Source organism: Thunnus maccoyii, chromosome 22 (assembly GCF_910596095.1).
Source record: "Thunnus maccoyii chromosome 22, fThuMac1.1, whole genome shotgun sequence".
Taxonomy (NCBI): domain Eukaryota; kingdom Metazoa; phylum Chordata; class Actinopteri; order Scombriformes; family Scombridae; genus Thunnus; species Thunnus maccoyii.
In genome coordinates this window covers 26,778,630-26,806,165 of record NC_056554.1, presented here as the reverse complement: position 1 = coordinate 26,806,165, position 27,536 = coordinate 26,778,630, and the positions used below count along the sequence as shown (strand labels likewise).

The following is a 27,536-nucleotide window of genomic DNA, read 5'->3' as shown; positions in this document are numbered from 1 at the left end:
CTGACACCAGTCTGATACCAGTTTGACACAAGTCTGACCAGTCTGACACCAGTCTGACACCAGTCTGATACCAGTCTGACACAAGTCTGACACAAGTCTGACACCAGTCTGATACCATTCTGACACCAGTCTGACCAGTCTGACACCAGTCTGACACCAGTCTGACCAGTCTGACACCAGTCTGACACCAGTCTGACACCAGTCTGATACCAGTCTGACACCAGTCTGACACCAGTCTGACACCAGTCTGACACCAGTCTGATACCAGTCTGACCAGTCTGACACCAGTCTTACACCATTCTGATACCAGTCTGACCAGTCTGACACCAGTCTGACCAGTCTGACACCATTCTGATACCAGTCTGACCAGTCTGACCAGTCTGACACCAGTCTGATACCAGTCTGATACCAGTCTGACACAAGTCTGACACAAGTCTGACACCAGTCTGATACCATTCTGACACCAGTCTGACCAGTCTGACACCAGTCTGACCAGTCTGACACCATTCTGATACCAGTCTGACCAGTCTGACCAGTCTGACACCAGTCTGATACCAGTCTGACACAAGTCTGACACAAGTCTGACACCAGTCTGATACCATTCTGACACCAGTCTGACCAGTCTGACACCAGTCTGACCAGTCTGACACCAGTCTGACACCAGTCTGACACCAGTCTGATACCAGTCTGACCAGTCTGACACCAGTCTGACACCAGTCTGATACCAGTCTGACCAATCTGACACCAGTCTGACCAGTCTGACACCATTCTGATACCAGTCTGACCAGTCTGACCAGTCTGACACCAGTCTGACACCAGTCTGACATCAGCCTGACACCAGTCTGACCAGTCTGACACCAGTCTGACCAGTCTGACACCAGTCTGACACCAGTCTGATACCAGTCTGATACCAGTCTGACCAGTCTGACACCAGTCTGACCAGTCTGACACCAGTCTGATACCAGTCTGACACAAGTCTGATCAGTCTGACACCAGTCTGACACCAGTCTGACACCAGTCTGATACCAGTCTGACCAGTCTGACACCAGTCTGATACCAGTCTGACACCAGTCTGACACCAGTCTGACCAGTCTGACACCAGTCTGACCAGTCTGATACCAGTCTGACCAGTCTGACACCAGTCTGATACCAGTTTGACACAAGTCTGACCAGTCTGACACCAGTCTGACACCAGTCTGACACCAGTCTGACCAGTCTGACACCAGTCTGACCAGTCTGACACCAGTCTGAGACCAGTCTCACACAAGTCTGACCAGTCTGACACCAGTCTGACACCAGTCTGATACCAGTCTGACCAGTCTGACACAAGTCTGACCAGTCTGACACCAGTCTGACACCAGTCTGATACCAGTCTGACACCAGTCTGATACCAGTCTGACACCAGTCTGACACCAGTCTGATACCAGTCTGACACCAGTCTGACCAGTCTGATACCAGTCTAACACAAGTCTGACACAAGTCTGACACCAGTCTGATACCAGTCTGACACCAGTCTGACACCAGTCTGACACCAGTCTGATACCAGTCTGACCAGTCTGACACCAGTCTGACACCATTCTGATACCAGTCTGACCAGTCTGACACCAGTCTGACCAGTCTGACACCATTCTGATACCAGTCTGACCAGTCTGACCAGTCTGACACCAGTCTGATACCAGTCTGACACAAGTCTGACACAAGTCTGACACCAGTCTGATACCAGTCTGACACCAGTCTGATACCAGTCTGACACCAGTCTGACACCAGTCTGACACCAGTCTGATACCAGTCTGACCAGTCTGACACCAGTCTGACACCATTCTGATACCAGTCTGACCAGTCTGACACCAGTCTGACCAGTCTGACACCATTCTGATACCAGTCTGACCAGTCTGACCAGTCTGACACCAGTCTGATACCAGTCTGATACCAGTCTGACACAAGTCTGACACAAGTCTGACACCAGTCTGATACCATTCTGACACCAGTCTGACCAGTCTGACACCAGTCTGACCAGTCTGACACCATTCTGATACCAGTCTGACCAGTCTGACCAGTCTGACACCAGTCTGATACCAGTCTGACACAAGTCTGACACAAGTCTGACACCAGTCTGATACCATTCTGACACCAGTCTGACCAGTCTGACACCAGTCTGACCAGTCTGACACCAGTCTGACACCAGTCTGAAACCAGTCTGATACCAGTCTGACCAGTCTGACACCAGTCTGACACCAGTCTGATACCAGTCTGACCAGTCTGACACCAGTCTGACCAGTCTGACACCATTCTGATACCAGTCTGACCAGTCTGACACCAGTCTGACACCAGTCTGACATCAGCCTGACACCAGTCTGACCAGTCTGACACCAGTCTGACCAGTCTGACACCAGTCTGACACCAGTCTGATACCAGTCTGATACCAGTCTGACCAGTCTGACACCAGTCTGACCAGTCTGATACCAGTCTGATACCAGTCTGACACCAGTCTGACCAGTCTGACACCAGTCTGACACCAGTCTGACACCAGTCTGATACCAGTCTGACCAGTCTGACACCAGTCTGATACCAGTCTGACACCAGTCTGACACCAGTCTGACCAGTCTGACACCAGTCTGACCAGTCTGATACCAGTCTGACACCAGTCTGATACCAGTCTGACCAGTCTGATACCAGTCTGACCAGTCTGACACCAGTCTGACACCAGTCTGACACCAGTCTGATACCAGTCTGACCAGTCTGATACCAGTCTGATACCAGTCTGACCAGTCTGACACCAGTCTGATACCAGTCTGATACCAGTCTGATACCAGTCTGACACCAGTCTGACACCAGTCTGACACCAGTCTGATACCAGTCTGACCAGTCTGATACCAGTCTGACCAGTCTGACCAGTCTGACACCAGTCTGATACCAGTCTGACACCAGTCTGACACCAGTCTGACCAGTCTGACACCAGTCTGACACCAGTCTGATACCAGTCTGACCAGTCTGACACCAGTCTGACCAGTCTGACAGCAGTCTGACCAGTCTGATAGCAGTCTGACCAGTCTGACACCAGTCTGACCAGTCTGACACCAGTCTGATACCAGTCTGACACAAGTCTGACCAGTCTGACACCAGTCTGACCAGTCTGACACCAGTCTGATACCAGTCTGACCAGTCTAACACAAGTCTGACCAGTCTGACACCAGTCTGACCAGTCTGACACCAGTCTGACACCAGTCTGATACCAGTCTGACCAGTCTGATACCAGTCTGACCAGTCTGACACAAGTCTGACCAGTCTGACACCAGTCTGATACCAGTCTGACACCAGTCTGACACCAGTCTGATACCAGTCTGACACAAGTCTGACACCAGTCTGACCAGTCTGATACCAGTCTGACACCAGTCTGACACAAGTCTGACACCAGTCTGACACCAGTCTGATACCAGTCTGACCAGTCTGATACCAGTCTGACCAGTCTGACACAAGTCTGACCAGTCTGACACCAGTCTGATACCAGTCTGACACCAGTCTGACACCAGTCTGATACCAGTCTGACACAAGTCTGACACCAGTCTGACACCAGTCTGATACCAGTCTGACACCAGTCTGACCAGTCTGACACCAGTCTGATACCAGTCTGACACCAGTTTGACCACTCTGACACCACTCTGACACCAGTCTGACCAGTCTGACACCAGTCTGACACCACTCTGATACCAGTCTGACACCAGTCTGACACCAGTCTGACACCAGTCTGACACCAGTCTGACCAGTCTGATAACAGTCTGACACAAGTCTGACACCAGTCTGATACCAGTCTGACACCAGTCTGACCAGTCTGACACCAGTCTGACACCAGTCTGACACCAGTCTGATACCAGTCTGACCAGTCTGACACCAGTCTGACGAGTCTGACACCATTCTGATACCAGTCTGACCAGTCTGACCAGTCTGACCTGGTGTCAGTCTGACACCAGTCTGACCAGTCTGACAGCAGTCTGACCAGTCTGATAGCAGTCTGACCAGTCTGACACCAGTCTGACCAGTCTGACACCATTCTGATACCAGTCTGACCAGTCTGACACCAGTCTGACCAGTCTGACACCATTCTGATACCAGTCTGACCAGTCTGACCAGTCTGACACCAGTCTGATACCAGTCTGATACCAGTCTGACACAAGTCTGACACAAGTCTGACACCAGTCTGATACCATTCTGACACCAGTCTGACCAGTCTGACACCAGTCTGACCAGTCTGACACCATTCTGATACCAGTCTGACCAGTCTGACACCAGTCTGATACCAGTCTGACACAAGTCTGACACAAGTCTGACACCAGTCTGATACCATTCTGACACCAGTCTGACCAGTCTGACACCAGTCTGACCAGTCTGACACCAGTCTGACACCAGTCTGACACCAGTCTGATACCAGTCTGACCAGTCTGACACCAGTCTGACACCAGTCTGATACCAGTCTGACCAATCTGACACCAGTCTGACCAGTCTGACACCATTCTGATACCAGTCTGACCAGTCTGACCAGTCTGACACCAGTCTGACACCAGTCTGACATCAGCCTGACACCAGTCTGACCAGTCTGACACCAGTCTGACCAGTCTGACACCAGTCTGACACCAGTCTGATACCAGTCTGATACCAGTCTGACCAGTCTGACACCAGTCTGACCAGTCTGACACCAGTCTGATACCAGTCTGACACAAGTCTGACCAGTCTGACACCAGTCTGACACCAGTCTGACACCAGTCTGATACCAGTCTGACCAGTCTGACACCAGTCTGATACCAGTCTGACACCAGTCTGACACCAGTCTGACCAGTCTGACACCAGTCTGACCATTCTGATACCAGTCTGACCAGTCTGACACCAGTCTGACCAGTCTGACACCATTCTGATACCAGTCTGACCAGTCTGACCAGTCTGACACCAGTCTGATACCAGTCTGATACCAGTCTGACACAAGTCTGACACAAGTCTGACACCAGTCTGATACCATTCTGACACCAGTCTGACCAGTCTGACACCAGTCTGACCAGTCTGACACCATTCTGATACCAGTCTGACCAGTCTGACCAGTCTGACCAGTCTGACACCAGTCTGATACCAGTTTGACACAAGTCTGACCAGTCTGACACCAGTCTGACACCAGTCTGACACCAGTCTGACCAGTCTGACACCAGTCTGACCAGTCTGACACCAGTCTGATACCAGTCTAACACAAGTCTGACCAGTCTGACACCAGTCTGATACCAGTCTGACAACAGTCTGACACCAGTCTGATACCAGTCTGACCAGTCTGACACCAGTCTGACCAGTCTGACACCAGTCTGATACCAGTCTAACACAAGTCTGACCAGTCTGACACCAGTCTGACACCAGTCTGATACCAGTCTGACCAGTCTGATACCAGTCTGACACCAGTCTGATACCAGTCTGACACCAGTCTGATACCAGTCTGATACCAGTCTGACCAGTCTGACACCAGTCTGACCAGTCTGACACCAGTCTGAAACCAGTCTGATACCAGTCTGACCAGTCTGACACCAGTCTGACCAGTCTGACACCAGTCTGAAACCAGTCTGAAACCAGTCTGACCAGTCTGACACCAGTCTGATACCAGTCTGACACAAGTCTGACACCAGTCTGACACCAGTCTGATACCAGTCTGACACCAGTCTGAAACCAGTCTGAAACCAGTCTGACCAGTCTGACACCAGTCTGATACCAGTTTGACACAAGTCTGACCAGTCTGACACCAGTCTGACACCAGTCTGATACCAGTCTGACACAAGTCTGACACAAGTCTGACACCAGTCTGATACCATTCTGACACCAGTCTGACCAGTCTGACACCAGTCTGACACCAGTCTGACCAGTCTGACACCAGTCTGACACCAGTCTGACACCAGTCTGATACCAGTCTGACACCAGTCTGACACCAGTCTGACACCAGTCTGATACCAGTCTGACCAGTCTGACACCAGTCTGACACCATTCTGATACCAGTCTGACCAGTCTGACACCAGTCTGACCAGTCTGACACCATTCTGATACCAGTCTGACCAGTCTGACCAGTCTGACACCAGTCTGATACCAGTCTGATACCAGTCTGACACAAGTCTGACACAAGTCTGACACCAGTCTGATACCATTCTGACACCAGTCTGACCAGTCTGACACCAGTCTGACCAGTCTGACACCATTCTGATACCAGTCTGACCAGTCTGACCAGTCTGACACCAGTCTGATACCAGTCTGACACAAGTCTGACACAAGTCTGACACCAGTCTGATACCATTCTGACACCAGTCTGACCAGTCTGACACCAGTCTGACCAGTCTGACACCAGTCTGACACCAGTCTGACACCAGTCTGATACCAGTCTGACCAGTCTGACACCAGTCTGACACCAGTCTGATACCAGTCTGACCAATCTGACACCAGTCTGACCAGTCTGACACCATTCTGATACCAGTCTGACCAGTCTGACCAGTCTGACACCAGTCTGACACCAGTCTGACATCAGCCTGACACCAGTCTGACCAGTCTGACACCAGTCTGACCAGTCTGACACCAGTCTGACACCAGTCTGATACCAGTCTGATACCAGTCTGACCAGTCTGACACCAGTCTGACCAGTCTGACACCAGTCTGATACCAGTCTGACACAAGTCTGATCAGTCTGACACCAGTCTGACACCAGTCTGACACCAGTCTGATACCAGTCTGACCAGTCTGACACCAGTCTGATACCAGTCTGACACCAGTCTGACACCAGTCTGACCAGTCTGACACCAGTCTGACCAGTCTGATACCAGTCTGACCAGTCTGACACCAGTCTGATACCAGTTTGACACAAGTCTGACCAGTCTGACACCAGTCTGACACCAGTCTGACACCAGTCTGACCAGTCTGACACCAGTCTGACCAGTCTGACACCAGTCTGAGACCAGTCTAACACAAGTCTGACCAGTCTGACACCAGTCTGACACCAGTCTGACACCAGTCTGACCAGTCTGACACAAGTCTGACCAGTCTGACACCAGTCTGACACCAGTCTGATACCAGTCTGACACCAGTCTGATACCAGTCTGACACCAGTCTGACACCAGTCTGATACCAGTCTGACACCAGTCTGACCAGTCTGATACCAGTCTAACACAAGTCTGACACAAGTCTGACACCAGTCTGATACCAGTCTGACACCAGTCTGACACCAGTCTGACACCAGTCTGACACCAGTCTGATACCAGTCTGACCAGTCTGACACCAGTCTGACACCATTCTGATACCAGTCTGACCAGTCTGACACCAGTCTGACCAGTCTGACACCATTCTGATACCAGTCTGACCAGTCTGACCAGTCTGACACCAGTCTGATACCAGTCTGACACAAGTCTGACACAAGTCTGACACCAGTCTGATACCAGTCTGACACCAGTCTGATACCAGTCTGACACCAGTCTGACACCAGTCTGACACCAGTCTGATACCAGTCTGACCAGTCTGACACCAGTCTGACACCATTCTGATACCAGTCTGACCAGTCTGACACCAGTCTGACCAGTCTGACACCATTCTGATACCAGTCTGACCAGTCTGACCAGTCTGACACCAGTCTGATACCAGTCTGATACCAGTCTGACACAAGTCTGACACAAGTCTGACACCAGTCTGATACCATTCTGACACCAGTCTGACCAGTCTGACACCAGTCTGACCAGTCTGACACCATTCTGATACCAGTCTGACCAGTCTGACCAGTCTGACACCAGTCTGATACCAGTCTGACACAAGTCTGACACAAGTCTGACACCAGTCTGATACCATTCTGACACCAGTCTGACCAGTCTGACACCAGTCTGACCAGTCTGACACCAGTCTGACACCAGTCTGAAACCAGTCTGATACCAGTCTGACCAGTCTGACACCAGTCTGACACCAGTCTGATACCAGTCTGACCAATCTGACACCAGTCTGACCAGTCTGACACCATTCTGATACCAGTCTGACCAGTCTGACACCAGTCTGACACCAGTCTGACATCAGCCTGACACCAGTCTGACCAGTCTGACACCAGTCTGACCAGTCTGACACCAGTCTGACACCAGTCTGATACCAGTCTGATACCAGTCTGACCAGTCTGACACCAGTCTGACCAGTCTGACACCAGTCTGATACCAGTCTGACACAAGTCTGACCAGTCTGACACCAGTCTGACACCAGTCTGACACCAGTCTGATACCAGTCTGACCAGTCTGACACCAATCTTATACCAGTCTGACACCAGTCTGACACCAGTCTGACCAGTCTGACACCAGTCTGACCAGTCTGATACCAGTCTGACACCAGTCTGATACCAGTCTGACCAGTCTGATACCAGTCTGACCAGTCTGACACCAGTCTGACACCAGTCTGACACCAGTCTGATACCAGTCTGACCAGTCTGATACCAGTCTGATACCAGTCTGACCAGTCTGACACCAGTCTGATACCAGTCTGACACCAGTCTGATACCAGTCTGATACCAGTCTGACACCAGTCTGACACCAGTCTGACACCAGTCTGATACCAGTCTGACCAGTCTGATACCAGTCTGACACCAGTCTGACCAGTCTGACACCAGTCTGATACCAGTCTGACACCAGTCTGACACAAGTCTGACCAGTCTGACACCAGTCTGACACCAGTCTGATACCAGTCTGACCAGTCTGACACCAGTCTGACCAGTCTGACAGCAGTCTGACCAGTCTGATAGCAGTCTGACCAGTCTGACACCAGTCTGACCAGTCTGACACCAGTCTGATACCAGTCTGACACAAGTCTGACCAGTCTGACACCAGTCTGACCAGTCTGACACCAGTCTGATACCAGTCTGACCAGTCTAACACAAGTCTGACCAGTCTGACACCAGTCTGACCAGTCTGACACCAGTCTGACACCAGTCTGATACCAGTCTGACCAGTCTGATACCAGTCTGACCAGTCTGACACAAGTCTGACCAGTCTGACACCAGTCTGATACCAGTCTGACACCAGTCTGACACCAGTCTGATACCAGTCTGACACCAGTCTGACACCAGTCTGACCAGTCTGATACCAGTCTGACACCAGTCTGACACAAGTCTGACACCAGTCTGACACCAGTCTGATACCAGTCTGACCAGTCTGATACCAGTCTGACCAGTCTGACACAAGTCTGACCAGTCTGACACCAGTCTGATACCAGTCTGACACCAGTCTGACACCAGTCTGATACCAGTCTGACACAAGTCTGACACCAGTCTGACACCAGTCTGATACCAGTCTGATACCAGTCTGACACAAGTCTGACACCAGTCTGACACCAGTCTGATACCAGTCTGACACCAGTCTGACCAGTCTGACACCAGTCTGATACCAGTCTGACACCAGTTTGACCACTCTGACACCACTCTGACACCAGTCTGACCAGTCTGACACCAGTCTGACACCACTCTGATACCAGTCTGACACCAGTCTGACACCAGTCTGACACCAGTCTGACACCAGTCTGACCAGTCTGATAACAGTCTGACACAAGTCTGACACCAGTCTGATACCAGTCTGACACCAGTCTGACCAGTCTGACACCAGTCTGACACCAGTCTGACACCAGTCTGATACCAGTCTGACCAGTCTGACACCAGTCTGACGAGTCTGACACCATTCTGATACCAGTCTGACCAGTCTGACCAGTCTGACCTGGTGTCAGTCTGACACCAGTCTGACCAGTCTGACAGCAGTCTGACCAGTCTGATAGCAGTCTGACCAGTCTGACACCAGTCTGACCAGTCTGACACCATTCTGATACCAGTCTGACCAGTCTGACACCAGTCTGACCAGTCTGACACCATTCTGATACCAGTCTGACCAGTCTGACCAGTCTGACACCAGTCTGATACCAGTCTGATACCAGTCTGACACAAGTCTGACACAAGTCTGACACCAGTCTGATACCATTCTGACACCAGTCTGACCAGTCTGACACCAGTCTGACCAGTCTGACACCATTCTGATACCAGTCTGACCAGTCTGACACCAGTCTGATACCAGTCTGACACAAGTCTGACACAAGTCTGACACCAGTCTGATACCATTCTGACACCAGTCTGACCAGTCTGACACCAGTCTGACCAGTCTGACACCAGTCTGACACCAGTCTGACACCAGTCTGATACCAGTCTGACCAGTCTGACACCAGTCTGACACCAGTCTGATACCAGTCTGACCAATCTGACACCAGTCTGACCAGTCTGACACCATTCTGATACCAGTCTGACCAGTCTGACCAGTCTGACACCAGTCTGACACCAGTCTGACATCAGCCTGACACCAGTCTGACCAGTCTGACACCAGTCTGACCAGTCTGACACCAGTCTGACACCAGTCTGATACCAGTCTGATACCAGTCTGACCAGTCTGACACCAGTCTGACCAGTCTGACACCAGTCTGATACCAGTCTGACACAAGTCTGACCAGTCTGACACCAGTCTGACACCAGTCTGACACCAGTCTGATACCAGTCTGACCAGTCTGACACCAGTCTGATACCAGTCTGACACCAGTCTGACACCAGTCTGACCAGTCTGACACCAGTCTGACCATTCTGATACCAGTCTGACCAGTCTGACACCAGTCTGACCAGTCTGACACCATTCTGATACCAGTCTGACCAGTCTGACCAGTCTGACACCAGTCTGATACCAGTCTGATACCAGTCTGACACAAGTCTGACACAAGTCTGACACCAGTCTGATACCATTCTGACACCAGTCTGACCAGTCTGACACCAGTCTGACCAGTCTGACACCATTCTGATACCAGTCTGACCAGTCTGACCAGTCTGACCAGTCTGACACCAGTCTGATACCAGTTTGACACAAGTCTGACCAGTCTGACACCAGTCTGATACCAGTCTGACACCAGTCTGACACCAGTCTGATACCAGTCTGACACAAGTCTGACACCAGTCTGACCAGTCTGATACCAGTCTGACACCAGTCTGACACAAGTCTGACACCAGTCTGACACCAGTCTGATACCAGTCTGACCAGTCTGATACCAGTCTGACCAGTCTGACACAAGTCTGACCAGTCTGACACCAGTCTGATACCAGTCTGACACCAGTCTGACACCAGTCTGATACCAGTCTGACACAAGTCTGACACCAGTCTGACACCAGTCTGATACCAGTCTGACACCAGTCTGACCAGTCTGACACCAGTCTGATACCAGTCTGACACCAGTTTGACCACTCTGACACCACTCTGACACCAGTCTGACCAGTCTGACACCAGTCTGACACCACTCTGATACCAGTCTGACACCAGTCTGACACCAGTCTGATACCAGTCTGACCAGTCTGACACCAGTCTGATACCAGTCTGACACCAGTCTGATACCAGTCTGATACCAGTCTGACACCAGTCTGACACCAGTCTGACACCAGTCTGATACCAGTCTGACCAGTCTGATACCAGTCTGACACCAGTCTGACCAGTCTGACACCAGTCTGATACCAGTCTGACACCAGTCTGACACAAGTCTGACCAGTCTGACACCAGTCTGACACCAGTCTGATACCAGTCTGACCAGTCTGACACCAGTCTGACCAGTCTGACAGCAGTCTGACCAGTCTGATAGCAGTCTGACCAGTCTGACACCAGTCTGACCAGTCTGACACCAGTCTGATACCAGTCTGACACAAGTCTGACCAGTCTGACACCAGTCTGACCAGTCTGACACCAGTCTGATACCAGTCTGACCAGTCTAACACAAGTCTGACCAGTCTGACACCAGTCTGACCAGTCTGACACCAGTCTGACACCAGTCTGATACCAGTCTGACCAGTCTGATACCAGTCTGACCAGTCTGACACAAGTCTGACCAGTCTGACACCAGTCTGATACCAGTCTGACACCAGTCTGACACCAGTCTGATACCAGTCTGACACAAGTCTGACACCAGTCTGACCAGTCTGATACCAGTCTGACACCAGTCTGACACAAGTCTGACACCAGTCTGACACCAGTCTGATACCAGTCTGACCAGTCTGATACCAGTCTGACCAGTCTGACACAAGTCTGACCAGTCTGACACCAGTCTGATACCAGTCTGACACCAGTCTGACACCAGTCTGATACCAGTCTGACACAAGTCTGACACCAGTCTGACACCAGTCTGATACCAGTCTGACACCAGTCTGACCAGTCTGACACCAGTCTGATACCAGTCTGACACCAGTTTGACCACTCTGACACCACTCTGACACCAGTCTGACCAGTCTGACACCAGTCTGACACCACTCTGATACCAGTCTGACACCAGTCTGACACCAGTCTGACACCAGTCTGACACCAGTCTGACCAGTCTGATAACAGTCTGACACAAGTCTGACACCAGTCTGATACCAGTCTGACACCAGTCTGACCAGTCTGACACCAGTCTGACACCAGTCTGACACCAGTCTGATACCAGTCTGACCAGTCTGACACCAGTCTGACGAGTCTGACACCATTCTGATACCAGTCTGACCAGTCTGACCAGTCTGACCTGGTGTCAGTCTGACACCAGTCTGACCAGTCTGACAGCAGTCTGACCAGTCTGATAGCAGTCTGACCAGTCTGACACCAGTCTGACCAGTCTGACACCATTCTGATACCAGTCTGACCAGTCTGACACCAGTCTGACCAGTCTGACACCATTCTGATACCAGTCTGACCAGTCTGACCAGTCTGACACCAGTCTGATACCAGTCTGATACCAGTCTGACACAAGTCTGACACAAGTCTGACACCAGTCTGATACCATTCTGACACCAGTCTGACCAGTCTGACACCAGTCTGACCAGTCTGACACCATTCTGATACCAGTCTGACCAGTCTGACACCAGTCTGATACCAGTCTGACACAAGTCTGACACAAGTCTGACACCAGTCTGATACCATTCTGACACCAGTCTGACCAGTCTGACACCAGTCTGACCAGTCTGACACCAGTCTGACACCAGTCTGACACCAGTCTGATACCAGTCTGACCAGTCTGACACCAGTCTGACACCAGTCTGATACCAGTCTGACCAATCTGACACCAGTCTGACCAGTCTGACACCATTCTGATACCAGTCTGACCAGTCTGACCAGTCTGACACCAGTCTGACACCAGTCTGACATCAGCCTGACACCAGTCTGACCAGTCTGACACCAGTCTGACCAGTCTGACACCAGTCTGACACCAGTCTGATACCAGTCTGATACCAGTCTGACCAGTCTGACACCAGTCTGACCAGTCTGACACCAGTCTGATACCAGTCTGACACAAGTCTGACCAGTCTGACACCAGTCTGACACCAGTCTGACACCAGTCTGATACCAGTCTGACCAGTCTGACACCAGTCTGATACCAGTCTGACACCAGTCTGACACCAGTCTGACCAGTCTGACACCAGTCTGACCATTCTGATACCAGTCTGACCAGTCTGACACCAGTCTGACCAGTCTGACACCATTCTGATACCAGTCTGACCAGTCTGACCAGTCTGACACCAGTCTGATACCAGTCTGATACCAGTCTGACACAAGTCTGACACAAGTCTGACACCAGTCTGATACCATTCTGACACCAGTCTGACCAGTCTGACACCAGTCTGACCAGTCTGACACCATTCTGATACCAGTCTGACCAGTCTGATACCAGTCTGACCAGTCTGACACAAGTCTGACCAGTCTGACACCAGTCTGATACCAGTCTGACACCAGTCTGACACCAGTCTGATACCAGTCTGACACAAGTCTGACACCAGTCTGACCAGTCTGATACCAGTCTGACACCAGTCTGACACAAGTCTGACACCAGTCTGACACCAGTCTGATACCAGTCTGACCAGTCTGATACCAGTCTGACCAGTCTGACACAAGTCTGACCAGTCTGACACCAGTCTGATACCAGTCTGACACCAGTCTGACACCAGTCTGATACCAGTCTGACACAAGTCTGACACCAGTCTGACACCAGTCTGATACCAGTCTGACACCAGTCTGACCAGTCTGACACCAGTCTGATACCAGTCTGACACCAGTTTGACCACTCTGACACCACTCTGACACCAGTCTGACCAGTCTGACACCAGTCTGACACCACTCTGATACCAGTCTGACACCAGTCTGACACCAGTCTGACCAGTCTGATAACAGTCTGACACAAGTCTGACACCAGTCTGATACCAGTCTGACACCAGTCTGACCAGTCTGACACCAGTCTGACACCAGTCTGACACCAGTCTGATACCAGTCTGACCAGTCTGACACCAGTCTGACGAGTCTGACACCATTCTGATACCAGTCTGACCAGTCTGACCAGTCTGACCTGGTGTCAGTCTGACACCAGTCTGACCAGTCTGACAGCAGTCTGACCAGTCTGATAGCAGTCTGACCAGTCTGACACCAGTCTGACCAGTCTGACACCATTCTGATACCAGTCTGACCAGTCTGACACCAGTCTGACCAGTCTGACACCATTCTGATACCAGTCTGACCAGTCTGACCAGTCTGACACCAGTCTGATACCAGTCTGATACCAGTCTGACACAAGTCTGACACAAGTCTGACACCAGTCTGATACCATTCTGACACCAGTCTGACCAGTCTGACACCAGTCTGACCAGTCTGACACCATTCTGATACCAGTCTGACCAGTCTGACACCAGTCTGATACCAGTCTGACACAAGTCTGACACAAGTCTGACACCAGTCTGATACCATTCTGACACCAGTCTGACCAGTCTGACACCAGTCTGACCAGTCTGACACCAGTCTGACACCAGTCTGACACCAGTCTGACCAGTCTGACACCAGTCTGACACCAGTCTGACACCAGTCTGACCAATCTGACACCAGTCTGACCAGTCTGACACCATTCTGATACCAGTCTGACCAGTCTGACCAGTCTGACACCAGTCTGACACCAGTCTGACATCAGCCTGACACCAGTCTGACCAGTCTGACACCAGTCTGACCAGTCTGACACCAGTCTGACACCAGTCTGATACCAGTCTGATACCAGTCTGACCAGTCTGACACCAGTCTGACCAGTCTGACACCAGTCTGATACCAGTCTGACACAAGTCTGACCAGTCTGACACCAGTCTGACACCAGTCTGACACCAGTCTGATACCAGTCTGACCAGTCTGACACCAGTCTGATACCAGTCTGACACCAGTCTGACACCAGTCTGACCAGTCTGACACCAGTCTGACCATTCTGATACCAGTCTGACCAGTCTGACACCAGTCTGACCAGTCTGACACCATTCTGATACCAGTCTGACCAGTCTGACCAGTCTGACACCAGTCTGATACCAGTCTGATACCAGTCTGACACAAGTCTGACACAAGTCTGACACCAGTCTGATACCATTCTGACACCAGTCTGACCAGTCTGACACCAGTCTGACCAGTCTGACACCATTCTGATACCAGTCTGACCAGTCTGACCAGTCTGACCAGTCTGACACCAGTCTGATACCAGTTTGACACAAGTCTGACCAGTCTGACACCAGTCTGACACCAGTCTGACACCAGTCTGACCAGTCTGACACCAGTCTGACCAGTCTGACACCAGTCTGATACCAGTCTAACACAAGTCTGACCAGTCTGACACCAGTCTGACACCAGTCTGATACCACTCTGACCAGTCTGATACCAGTCTGACCAGTCTGACACAAGTCTGACCAGTCTGACACCAGTCTGACACCAGTCTGATACCAGTCTGACACCAGTCTGATACCAGTCTGACACCAGTCTGACACCAGTCTGATACCAGTCTGACACCAGTCTGACCAGTCTGATACCAGTCTAACACAAGTCTGACACAAGTCTGACACCAGTCTGATACCAGTCTGACACCAGTCTGACACCAGTCTGACACCAGTCTGACACCAGTCTGATACCAGTCTGACCAGTCTGACACCAGTCTGACACCATTCTGATACCAGTCTGACCAGTCTGACACCAGTCTGACCAGTCTGACACCATTCTGATACCAGTCTGACCAGTCTGACCAGTCTGACACCAGTCTGATACCAGTCTGACACCAGTCTGATACCAGTCTGACACCAGTCTGACACCAGTCTGACACCAGTCTGATACCAGTCTGACCAGTCTGACACCAGTCTGACACCATTCTGATACCAGTCTGACCAGTCTGACACCAGTCTGACCAGTCTGACACCATTCTGATACCAGTCTGACCAGTCTGACCAGTCTGACACCAGTCTGATACCAGTCTGATACCAGTCTGATACCAGTCTGACACAAGTCTGACACAAGTCTGACACCAGTCTGATACCATTCTGACACCAGTCTGACCAGTCTGACACCAGTCTGACCAGTCTGACACCATTCTGATACCAGTCTGACCAGTCTGACCAGTCTGACACCAGTCTGATACCAGTCTGACACAAGTCTGACACAAGTCTGACACCAGTCTGATACCATTCTGACACCAGTCTGACCAGTCTGACACCAGTCTGACCAGTCTGACACCAGTCTGACACCAGTCTGACACCAGTCTGATACCAGTCTGACCAGTCTGACACCAGTCTGACACCAGTCTGATACCAGTCTGACCAATCTGACACCAGTCTGACCAGTCTGACACCATTCTGATACCAGTCTGACTAGTCTGACCAGTCTGACACCAGTCTGACACCAGTCTGACATCAGCCTGACACCAGTCTGACCAGTCTGACACCAGTCTGACCAGTCTGACACCAGTCTGACACCAGTCTGATACCAGTCTGATACCAGTCTGACCAGTCTGACACCAGTCTGACCAGTCTGACACCAGTCTGATACCAGTCTGACACAAGTCTGACCAGTCTGACACCAGTCTGACACCAGTCTGACACCAGTCTGACACCAGTCTGACAGTCTGACACCAGTCTGATACCAGTCTGACACCAGTCTGACACCAGTCTGACCAGTCTGACACCAGTCTGACCAGTCTGATACCAGTCTGACACCAGTCTGATACCAGTCTGACCAGTCTGATACCAGTCTGACCAGTCTGACACCAGTCTGACACCACTCTGACACCAGTCTGATACCAGTCTGACCAGTCTGATACCAGTCTGACACCAGTCTGACCAGTCTGACACCAGTCTGATACCAGTCTGACACCAGTCTGATACCAGTCTGATACCAGTCTGACACCAGTCTGACACCAGTCTGACACCAGTCTGATACCAGTCTGACCAGTCTGATACCAGTCTGACACCAGTCTGACCAGTCTGACACCAGTCTGATACCAGTCTGACACCAGTCTGACACCAGTCTGACCAGTCTGACACCAGTCTGACACCAGTCTGACACCAGTCTGACACCAGTCTGACCAGTCTGATAACAGTCTGACACAAGTCTGACACCAGTCTGATACCAGTCTGACACCAGTCTGACCAGTCTGACACCAGTCTGACACCAGTCTGACACCAGTCTGATACCAGTCTGACCAGTCTGACACCAGTCTGACGAGTCTGACACCATTCTGATACCAGTCTGACCAGTCTGACCAGTCTGACCTGGTGTCAGTCTGACACCAGTCTGACCAGTCTGACAGCAGTCTGACCAGTCTGATAGCAGTCTGACCAGTCTGACACCAGTCTGACCAGTCTGACACCATTCTGATACCAGTCTGACCAGTCTGACACCAGTCTGACCAGTCTGACACCATTCTGATACCAGTCTGACCAGTCTGACCAGTCTGACACCAGTCTGATACCAGTCTGATACCAGTCTGACACAAGTCTGACACAAGTCTGACACCAGTCTGATACCATTCTGACACCAGTCTGACCAGTCTGACACCAGTCTGACCAGTCTGACACCATTCTGATACCAGTCTGACCAGTCTGACACCAGTCTGATACCAGTCTGACACAAGTCTGACACAAGTCTGACACCAGTCTGATACCATTCTGACACCAGTCTGACCAGTCTGACACCAGTCTGACCAGTCTGACACCAGTCTGACACCAGTCTGACACCAGTCTGATACCAGTCTGACCAGTCTGACACCAGTCTGACACCAGTCTGATACCAGTCTGACCAATCTGACACCAGTCTGACCAGTCTGACACCATTCTGATACCAGTCTGACCAGTCTGACCAGTCTGACACCAGTCTGACACCAGTCTGACATCAGCCTGACACCAGTCTGACCAGTCTGACACCAGTCTGACCAGTCTGACACCAGTCTGACACCAGTCTGATACCAGTCTGATACCAGTCTGACCAGTCTGACACCAGTCTGACCAGTCTGACACCAGTCTGATACCAGTCTGACACAAGTCTGACCAGTCTGACACCAGTCTGACACCAGTCTGACACCAGTCTGATACCAGTCTGACCAGTCTGACACCAGTCTGATACCAGTCTGACACCAGTCTGACACCAGTCTGACCAGTCTGACACCAGTCTGACCATTCTGATACCAGTCTGACCAGTCTGACACCAGTCTGACCAGTCTGACACCATTCTGATACCAGTCTGACCAGTCTGACCAGTCTGACACCAGTCTGATACCAGTCTGATACCAGTCTGACACAAGTCTGACACAAGTCTGACACCAGTCTGATACCATTCTGACACCAGTCTGACCAGTCTGACACCAGTCTGACCAGTCTGACACCATTCTGATACCAGTCTGACCAGTCTGACCAGTCTGACCAGTCTGACACCAGTCTGATACCAGTTTGACACAAGTCTGACCAGTCTGACACCAGTCTGACACCAGTCTGACACCAGTCTGACCAGTCTGACACCAGTCTGACCAGTCTGACACCAGTCTGACCAGTCTGACACCAGTCTGATACCAGTCTAACACAAGTCTGACCAGTCTGACACCAGTCTGACACCAGTCTGATACCACTCTGACCAGTCTGATACCAGTCTGACCAGTCTGACACAAGTCTGACCAGTCTGACACCAGTCTGACACCAGTCTGATACCAGTCTGACACCAGTCTGATACCAGTCTGACACCAGTCTGACACCAGTCTGATACCAGTCTGACACCAGTCTGACCAGTCTGATACCAGTCTAACACAAGTCTGACACAAGTCTGACACCAGTCTGATACCAGTCTGACACCAGTCTGACACCAGTCTGACACCAGTCTGACACCAGTCTGATACCAGTCTGACCAGTCTGACACCAGTCTGACACCATTCTGATACCAGTCTGACCAGTCTGACACCAGTCTGACCAGTCTGACACCATTCTGATACCAGTCTGACCAGTCTGACCAGTCTGACACCAGTCTGATACCAGTCTGACACCAGTCTGATACCAGTCTGACACCAGTCTGACACCAGTCTGACACCAGTCTGATACCAGTCTGACCAGTCTGACACCAGTCTGACACCATTCTGATACCAGTCTGACCAGTCTGACACCAGTCTGACCAGTCTGACACCATTCTGATACCAGTCTGACCAGTCTGACCAGTCTGACACCAGTCTGATACCAGTCTGATACCAGTCTGATACCAGTCTGACACAAGTCTGACACAAGTCTGACACCAGTCTGATACCATTCTGACACCAGTCTGACCAGTCTGACACCAGTCTGACCAGTCTGACACCATTCTGATACCAGTCTGACCAGTCTGACCAGTCTGACACCAGTCTGATACCAGTCTGACACAAGTCTGACACAAGTCTGACACCAGTCTGATACCATTCTGACACCAGTCTGACCAGTCTGACACCAGTCTGACCAGTCTGACACCAGTCTGACACCAGTCTGACACCAGTCTGATACCAGTCTGACCAGTCTGACACCAGTCTGACACCAGTCTGATACCAGTCTGACCAATCTGACACCAGTCTGACCAGTCTGACACCATTCTGATACCAGTCTGACTAGTCTGACCAGTCTGACACCAGTCTGACACCAGTCTGACATCAGCCTGACACCAGTCTGACCAGTCTGACACCAGTCTGACCAGTCTGACACCAGTCTGACACCAGTCTGATACCAGTCTGATACCAGTCTGACCAGTCTGACACCAGTCTGACCAGTCTGACACCAGTCTGATACCAGTCTGACACAAGTCTGACCAGTCTGACACCAGTCTGACACCAGTCTGACACCAGTCTGATACCAGTCTGACCAGTCTGACACCAGTCTGATACCAGTCTGACACCAGTCTGACACCAGTCTGACCAGTCTGACACCAGTCTGACCAGTCTGATACCAGTCTGACACCAGTCTGATACCAGTCTGACCAGTCTGATACCAGTCTGACCAGTCTGACACCAGTCTGACACCAGTCTGACACCAGTCTGATACCAGTCTGACCAGTCTGATACCAGTCTGATACCAGTCTGACCAGTCTGACACCAGTCTGATACCAGTCTGACACCAGTCTGATACCAGTCTGATACCAGTCTGACACCAGTCTGACACCAGTCTGACACCAGTCTGATACCAGTCTGACCAGTCTGATACCAGTCTGACACCAGTCTGACCAGTCTGACACCAGTCTGATACCAGTCTGACACCAGTCTGACACAAGTCTGACCAGTCTGACACCAGTCTGACACCAGTCTGATACCAGTCTGACCAGTCTGACACCAGTCTGACCAGTCTGACAGCAGTCTGACCAGTCTGATAGCAGTCTGACCAGTCTGACACCAGTCTGACCAGTCTGACACCAGTCTGATACCAGTCTGACACAAGTCTGACCAGTCTGACACCAGTCTGACCAGTCTGACACCAGTCTGATACCAGTCTGACCAGTCTAACACAAGTCTGACCAGTCTGACACCAGTCTGACCAGTCTGACACCAGTCTGACACCAGTCTGATACCAGTCTGACCAGTCTGATACCAGTCTGACCAGTCTGACACAAGTCTGACCAGTCTGACACCAGTCTGATACCAGTCTGACACCAGTCTGACACCAGTCTGATACCAGTCTGACACAAGTCTGACACCAGTCTGACCAGTCTGATACCAGTCTGACACCAGTCTGACACAAGTCTGACACCAGTCTGACACCAGTCTGATACCAGTCTGACCAGTCTGATACCAGTCTGACCAGTCTGACACAAGTCTGACCAGTCTGACACCAGTCTGATACCAGTCTGACACCAGTCTGACACCAGTCTGATACCAGTCTGACACAAGTCTGACACCAGTCTGACACCAGTCTGATACCAGTCTGACACCAGTCTGACCAGTCTGACACCAGTCTGATACCAGTCTGACACCAGTTTGACCACTCTGACACCACTCTGACACCAGTCTGACCAGTCTGACACCAGTCTGACACCACTCTGATACCAGTCTGACACCAGTCTGACACCAGTCTGACCAGTCTGATAACAGTCTGACACAAGTCTGACACCAGTCTGATACCAGTCTGACACCAGTCTGACCAGTCTGACACCAGTCTGACACCAGTCTGACACCAGTCTGATACCAGTCTGACCAGTCTGACACCAGTCTGACGAGTCTGACACCATTCTGATACCAGTCTGACCAGTCTGACCAGTCTGACCTGGTGTCAGTCTGACACCAGTCTGACCAGTCTGACAGCAGTCTGACCAGTCTGATAGCAGTCTGACCAGTCTGACACCAGTCTGACCAGTCTGACACCATTCTGATACCAGTCTGACCAGTCTGACACCAGTCTGACCAGTCTGACACCATTCTGATACCAGTCTGACCAGTCTGACCAGTCTGACACCAGTCTGATACCAGTCTGATACCAGTCTGACACAAGTCTGACACAAGTCTGACACCAGTCTGATACCATTCTGACACCAGTCTGACCAGTCTGACACCAGTCTGACCAGTCTGACACCATTCTGATACCAGTCTGACCAGTCTGACACCAGTCTGATACCAGTCTGACACAAGTCTGACACAAGTCTGACACCAGTCTGATACCATTCTGACACCAGTCTGACCAGTCTGACACCAGTCTGACCAGTCTGACACCAGTCTGACACCAGTCTGATACCAGTCTGACCAGTCTGACACCAGTCTGACACCAGTCTGATACCAGTCTGACCAATCTGACACCAGTCTGACCAGTCTGACACCATTCTGATACCAGTCTGACCAGTCTGACCAGTCTGACACCAGTCTGACACCAGTCTGACATCAGCCTGACACCAGTCTGACCAGTCTGACACCAGTCTGACCAGTCTGACACCAGTCTGACACCAGTCTGATACCAGTCTGATACCAGTCTGACCAGTCTGACACCAGTCTGACCAGTCTGACACCAGTCTGATACCAGTCTGACACAAGTCTGACCAGTCTGACACCAGTCTGACACCAGTCTGACACCAGTCTGATACCAGTCTGACCAGTCTGACACCAGTCTGATACCAGTCTGACACCAGTCTGACACCAGTCTGACCAGTCTGACACCAGTCTGACCATTCTGATACCAGTCTGACCAGTCTGACACCAGTCTGACCAGTCTGACACCATTCTGATACCAGTCTGACCAGTCTGACCAGTCTGACCAGTCTGACACCAGTCTGATACCAGTCTGATACCAGTCTGACACAAGTCTGACACAAGTCTGACACCAGTCTGATACCATTCTGACACCAGTCTGACCAGTCTGACACCAGTCTGACCAGTCTGACACCATTCTGATACCAGTCTGACCAGTCTGACCAGTCTGACCAGTCTGACACCAGTCTGATACCAGTTTGACACAAGTCTGACCAGTCTGACACCAGTCTGACACCAGTCTGACACCAGTCTGACCAGTCTGACACCAGTCTGACCAGTCTGACACCAGTCTGATACCTGTCTAACACAAGTCTGACCAGTCTGACACCAGTCTGACACCAGTCTGATACCACTCTGACCAGTCTGATACCAGTCTGACCAGTCTGACACAAGTCTGACCAGTCTGACACCAGTCTGACACCAGTCTGATACCAGTCTGACACCAGTCTGATACCAGTCTGACACCAGTCTGACACCAGTCTGATACCAGTCTGACACCAGTCTGACCAGTCTGATACCAGTCTAACACAAGTCTGACACAAGTCTGACACCAGTCTGATACCAGTCTGACACCAGTCTGACACCAGTCTGACACCAGTCTGACACCAGTCTGATACCAGTCTGACCAGTCTGACACCAGTCTGACACCATTCTGATACCAGTCTGACCAGTCTGACACCAGTCTGACCAGTCTGACACCATTCTGATACCAGTCTGACCAGTCTGACCAGTCTGACACCAGTCTGATACCAGTCTGACACCAGTCTGACACCAGTCTGACACCAGTCTGATACCAGTCTGACCAGTCTGACACCAGTCTGACACCATTCTGATACCAGTCTGACCAGTCTGACACCAGTCTGACCAGTCTGACACCATTCTGATACCAGTCTGACCAGTCTGACCAGTCTGACACCAGTCTGATACCAGTCTGATACCAGTCTGATACCAGTCTGACACAAGTCTGACACAAGTCTGACACCAGTCTGATACCATTCTGACACCAGTCTGACCAGTCTGACACCAGTCTGACCAGTCTGACACCATTCTGATACCAGTCTGACCAGTCTGACCAGTCTGACACCAGTCTGATACCAGTCTGACACAAGTCTGACACAAGTCTGACACCAGTCTGATACCATTCTGACACCAGTCTGACCAGTCTGACACCAGTCTGACCAGTCTGACACCAGTCTGACACCAGTCTGACACCAGTCTGATACCAGTCTGACCAGTCTGACACCAGTCTGACACCAGTCTGATACCAGTCTGACCAATCTGACACCAGTCTGACCAGTCTGACACCATTCTGATACCAGTCTGACTAGTCTGACCAGTCTGACACCAGTCTGACACCAGTCTGACATCAGCCTGACACCAGTCTGACCAGTCTGACACCAGTCTGACCAGTCTGACACCAGTCTGACACCAGTCTGATACCAGTCTGATACCAGTCTGACCAGTCTGACACCAGTCTGACCAGTCTGACACCAGTCTGATACCAGTCTGACACAAGTCTGACCAGTCTGACACCAGTCTGACACCAGTCTGACACCAGTCTGATACCAGTCTGACCAGTCTGACACCAGTCTGATACCAGTCTGACACCAGTCTGACACCAGTCTGACCAGTCTGACACCAGTCTGACCAGTCTGATACCAGTCTGACACCAGTCTGATACCAGTCTGACCAGTCTGATACCAGTCTGACCAGTCTGACACCAGTCTGACACCACTCTGACACCAGTCTGATACCAGTCTGACCAGTCTGATACCAGTCTGACACCAGTCTGACCAGTCTGACACCAGTCTGATACCAGTCTGACACCAGTCTGATACCAGTCTGATACCAGTCTGACACCAGTCTGACACCAGTCTGACACCAGTCTGACCAGTCTGACACCAGTCTGATACCAGTCTGACACCAGTCTGACACCAGTCTGACCAGTCTGACACCAGTCTGACACCAGTCTGATACCAGTCTGACCAGTCTGACACCAGTCTGACCAGTCTGACAGCAGTCTGACCAGTCTGATAGCAGTCTGACCAGTCTGACACCAGTCTGACCAGTCTGACACCAGTCTGATACCAGTCTGACACAAGTCTGACCAGTCTGACACCAGTCTGACCAGTCTGACACCAGTCTGATACCAGTCTGACCAGTCTAACACAAGTCTGACCAGTCTGACACCAGTCTGACCAGTCTGACACCAGTCTGACACCAGTCTGATACCAGTCTGACCAGTCTGATACCAGTCTGACCAGTCTGACACAAGTCTGACCAGTCTGACACCAGTCTGATACCAGTCTGACACCAGTCTGACACCAGTCTGATACCAGTCTGACACAAGTCTGACACCAGTCTGACCAGTCTGATACCAGTCTGACACAAGTCTGACACAAGTCTGACACCAGTCTGACACCAGTCTGATACCAGTCTGACCAGTCTGATACCAGTCTGACCAGTCTGACACAAGTCTGACCAGTCTGAAACCAGTCTGATACCAGTCTGACACCAGTCTGACACCAGTCTGATACCAGTCTGACACAAGTCTGACACCAGTCTGACACCAGTCTGATACCAGTCTGACACCAGTCTGACCAGTCTGACACCAGTCTGATACCAGTCTGACACCAGTTTGACCACTCTGACACCACTCTGACACCAGTCTGACCAGTCTGACACCAGTCTGACACCACTCTGATACCAGTCTGACACCAGTCTGACACCAGTCTGACACCAGTCTGACACCAGTCTGACCAGTCTGATACCAGTCTGACACAAGTCTGACACCAGTCTGATACCAGTCTGACACCAGTCTGACCAGTCTGACACCAGTCTGACACCAGTCTGACACCAGTCTGATACCAGTCTGACCAGTCTGACACCAGTCTGACGAGTCTGACACCATTCTGATACCAGTCTGACCAGTCTGACCAGTCTGACCTGGTGTCAGTCTGACACCAGTCTGACCAGTCTGACAGCAGTCTGACCAGTCTGATAGCAGTCTGACCAGTCTGACACCAGTCTGACCAGTCTGACACCAGTCTGATACCAGTCTGACACAAGTCTGACCAGTCTGACACCAGTCTGACCAGTCTGACACCAGTCTGATACCAGTCTGACCAGTCTAACACAAGTCTGACCAGTCTGACACCAGTCTGACCAGTCTGACACCAGTCTGACACCAGTCTGATACCAGTCTGACCAGTCTGATACCAGTCTGACCAGTCTGACACAAGTCTGACCAGTCTGACACCAGTCTGACACCAGTCTGATACCAGTCTGACACCAGTCTGACACCAGTCTGACCAGTCTGATACCAGTCTGACACAAGTCTGACACAAGTCTGACACCAGTCTGATACCAGTCTGACACCAGTCTGACCAGTCTGACACCAGTCTGATACCAGTCTGACACCAGTTTGACCACTCTGACACCACTCTGACACCAGTCTGACCAGTCTGACACCAGTCTGACACCACTCTGATACCAGTCTGACACCAGTCTGATACCAGTCTGACACCAGTCTGACACCAGTCTGACACCAGTCTGACCAGTCTGATACCAGTCTGACACAAGTCTGACACCAGTCTGATACCAGTCTGACACCAGTCTGACCAGTCTGACACCAGTCTGACACCAGTCTGACACCAGTCTGATACCAGTCTGACCAGTCTGACACCAGTCTGACGAGTCTGACACCATTCTGATACCAGTCTGACCAGTCTGACACCAGCCTGACACCAGTCTGACCAGTCTGACACCAGTCTGACCAGTCTGACACCAGCCTGACACCAGTCTGACCAGTCTCACCAGTCTGACACCAGTCTGACCAGTCTGACACCAGTCTGACCAGCCTGACACCAGTCTGACCAGTCTGACACCAGTCTGACCAGTCTGACCAGTCTGACACCAGCCTGACACCAGTCTGACACCAGCCTGACCAGTCTGACACCAGTCTGACCAGCCTGACACCAGTCTGACCAGTCTGACACCAGTCTGATACCAGCCTGACACCAGTCTGACCAGTCTGACACCAGTCTGATATCAGCCTGACTCCAGTCTGACCAGTCTGACACCAGTCTGACCAGCCTGACACTAGTCTGATACCAGTCTGACACCAGTCTGACACCAGTCTGACCAGTCTGATACCAGTCTGACCAGTCTGACACCAGTCTGATACCAGTCTGACCAGCCTGACACCAGTCTTACCAGTCTGACATCAGTCTGACCAGCCTGACACCAGTCTGATACCAGTCTGACACCAGTCTGACACCAGTCTGATACCAGTCTGACACCAGTCTGACCAGTCTGACACCAGTCTGATACCAGTCTGACACCAGTCTGACCAGTCTGATACCAGTCTGACACCAGTCTGACCAGTCTAAGCAGGTTTAATGATGAGTCTGGTTCTGTTGTTGATCTTGTTCTCGTCTCTTCTTCTTTAATCCAGGACGCATTCTGGTCCCCTCTAACTGATCCTGCTTCTGGTCCTGGTCCTGGTCCTGATCCTGGTCCTGGTCCTGGTCCTGATCCTGATCCTGGTCCTGGTCCTGGTCCTGGTCCTGGTCCTGGTCCTGATCCTGGTCCTGGTCCTGGTCCTGCTTGAGCGACTCAGCAGCTGCTCTGATTCTCATAATGTTTTATATCCACTAACTGACTCATTAACTCTGCTTCAATCAATATATTCGAGTGATCTGATTGATTAGTGTGTGATTGGTTGATTAGTTGAAGTTTTTAAACACAATAAACCTTCAGAAAACCTTCAAAAAACCTTCAGAAAACCTTCTCAGCTGGTCTAACCCTGATCCAGGACCAGGAGATGTTATCGTTGACTGTGCTGCTCCTGGATCAGGTTTGTTCTGGACTCTGCTCTGATGCTTTACTGTGTGAAATCAATATGTTAAATTGATTAAGTGACTCGTTAACTCTGCTTCTGATCAATATAATCAATTATTTTAATAATT

At 51.2% G+C, this 27,536-nt stretch overlaps 1 protein-coding gene across 1 annotated transcript in view; it reads left to right on the top strand.

Moving 5' to 3' along the window:
* The window catches only part of LOC121889732 (DLA class II histocompatibility antigen, DR-1 beta chain-like), a 37,197-nt gene extending 9,661 nt beyond the window's left edge, over positions 1-27,536 (top strand). Inside the window, exon 6 of the mRNA XM_042401926.1 lies at positions 27,023-27,536. Coding sequence (XP_042257860.1) covers positions 27,023-27,048 — 26 coding nt within the window. The 3' untranslated portion in view covers positions 27,049-27,536. The remainder of the gene's footprint in view (positions 1-27,022) is intronic.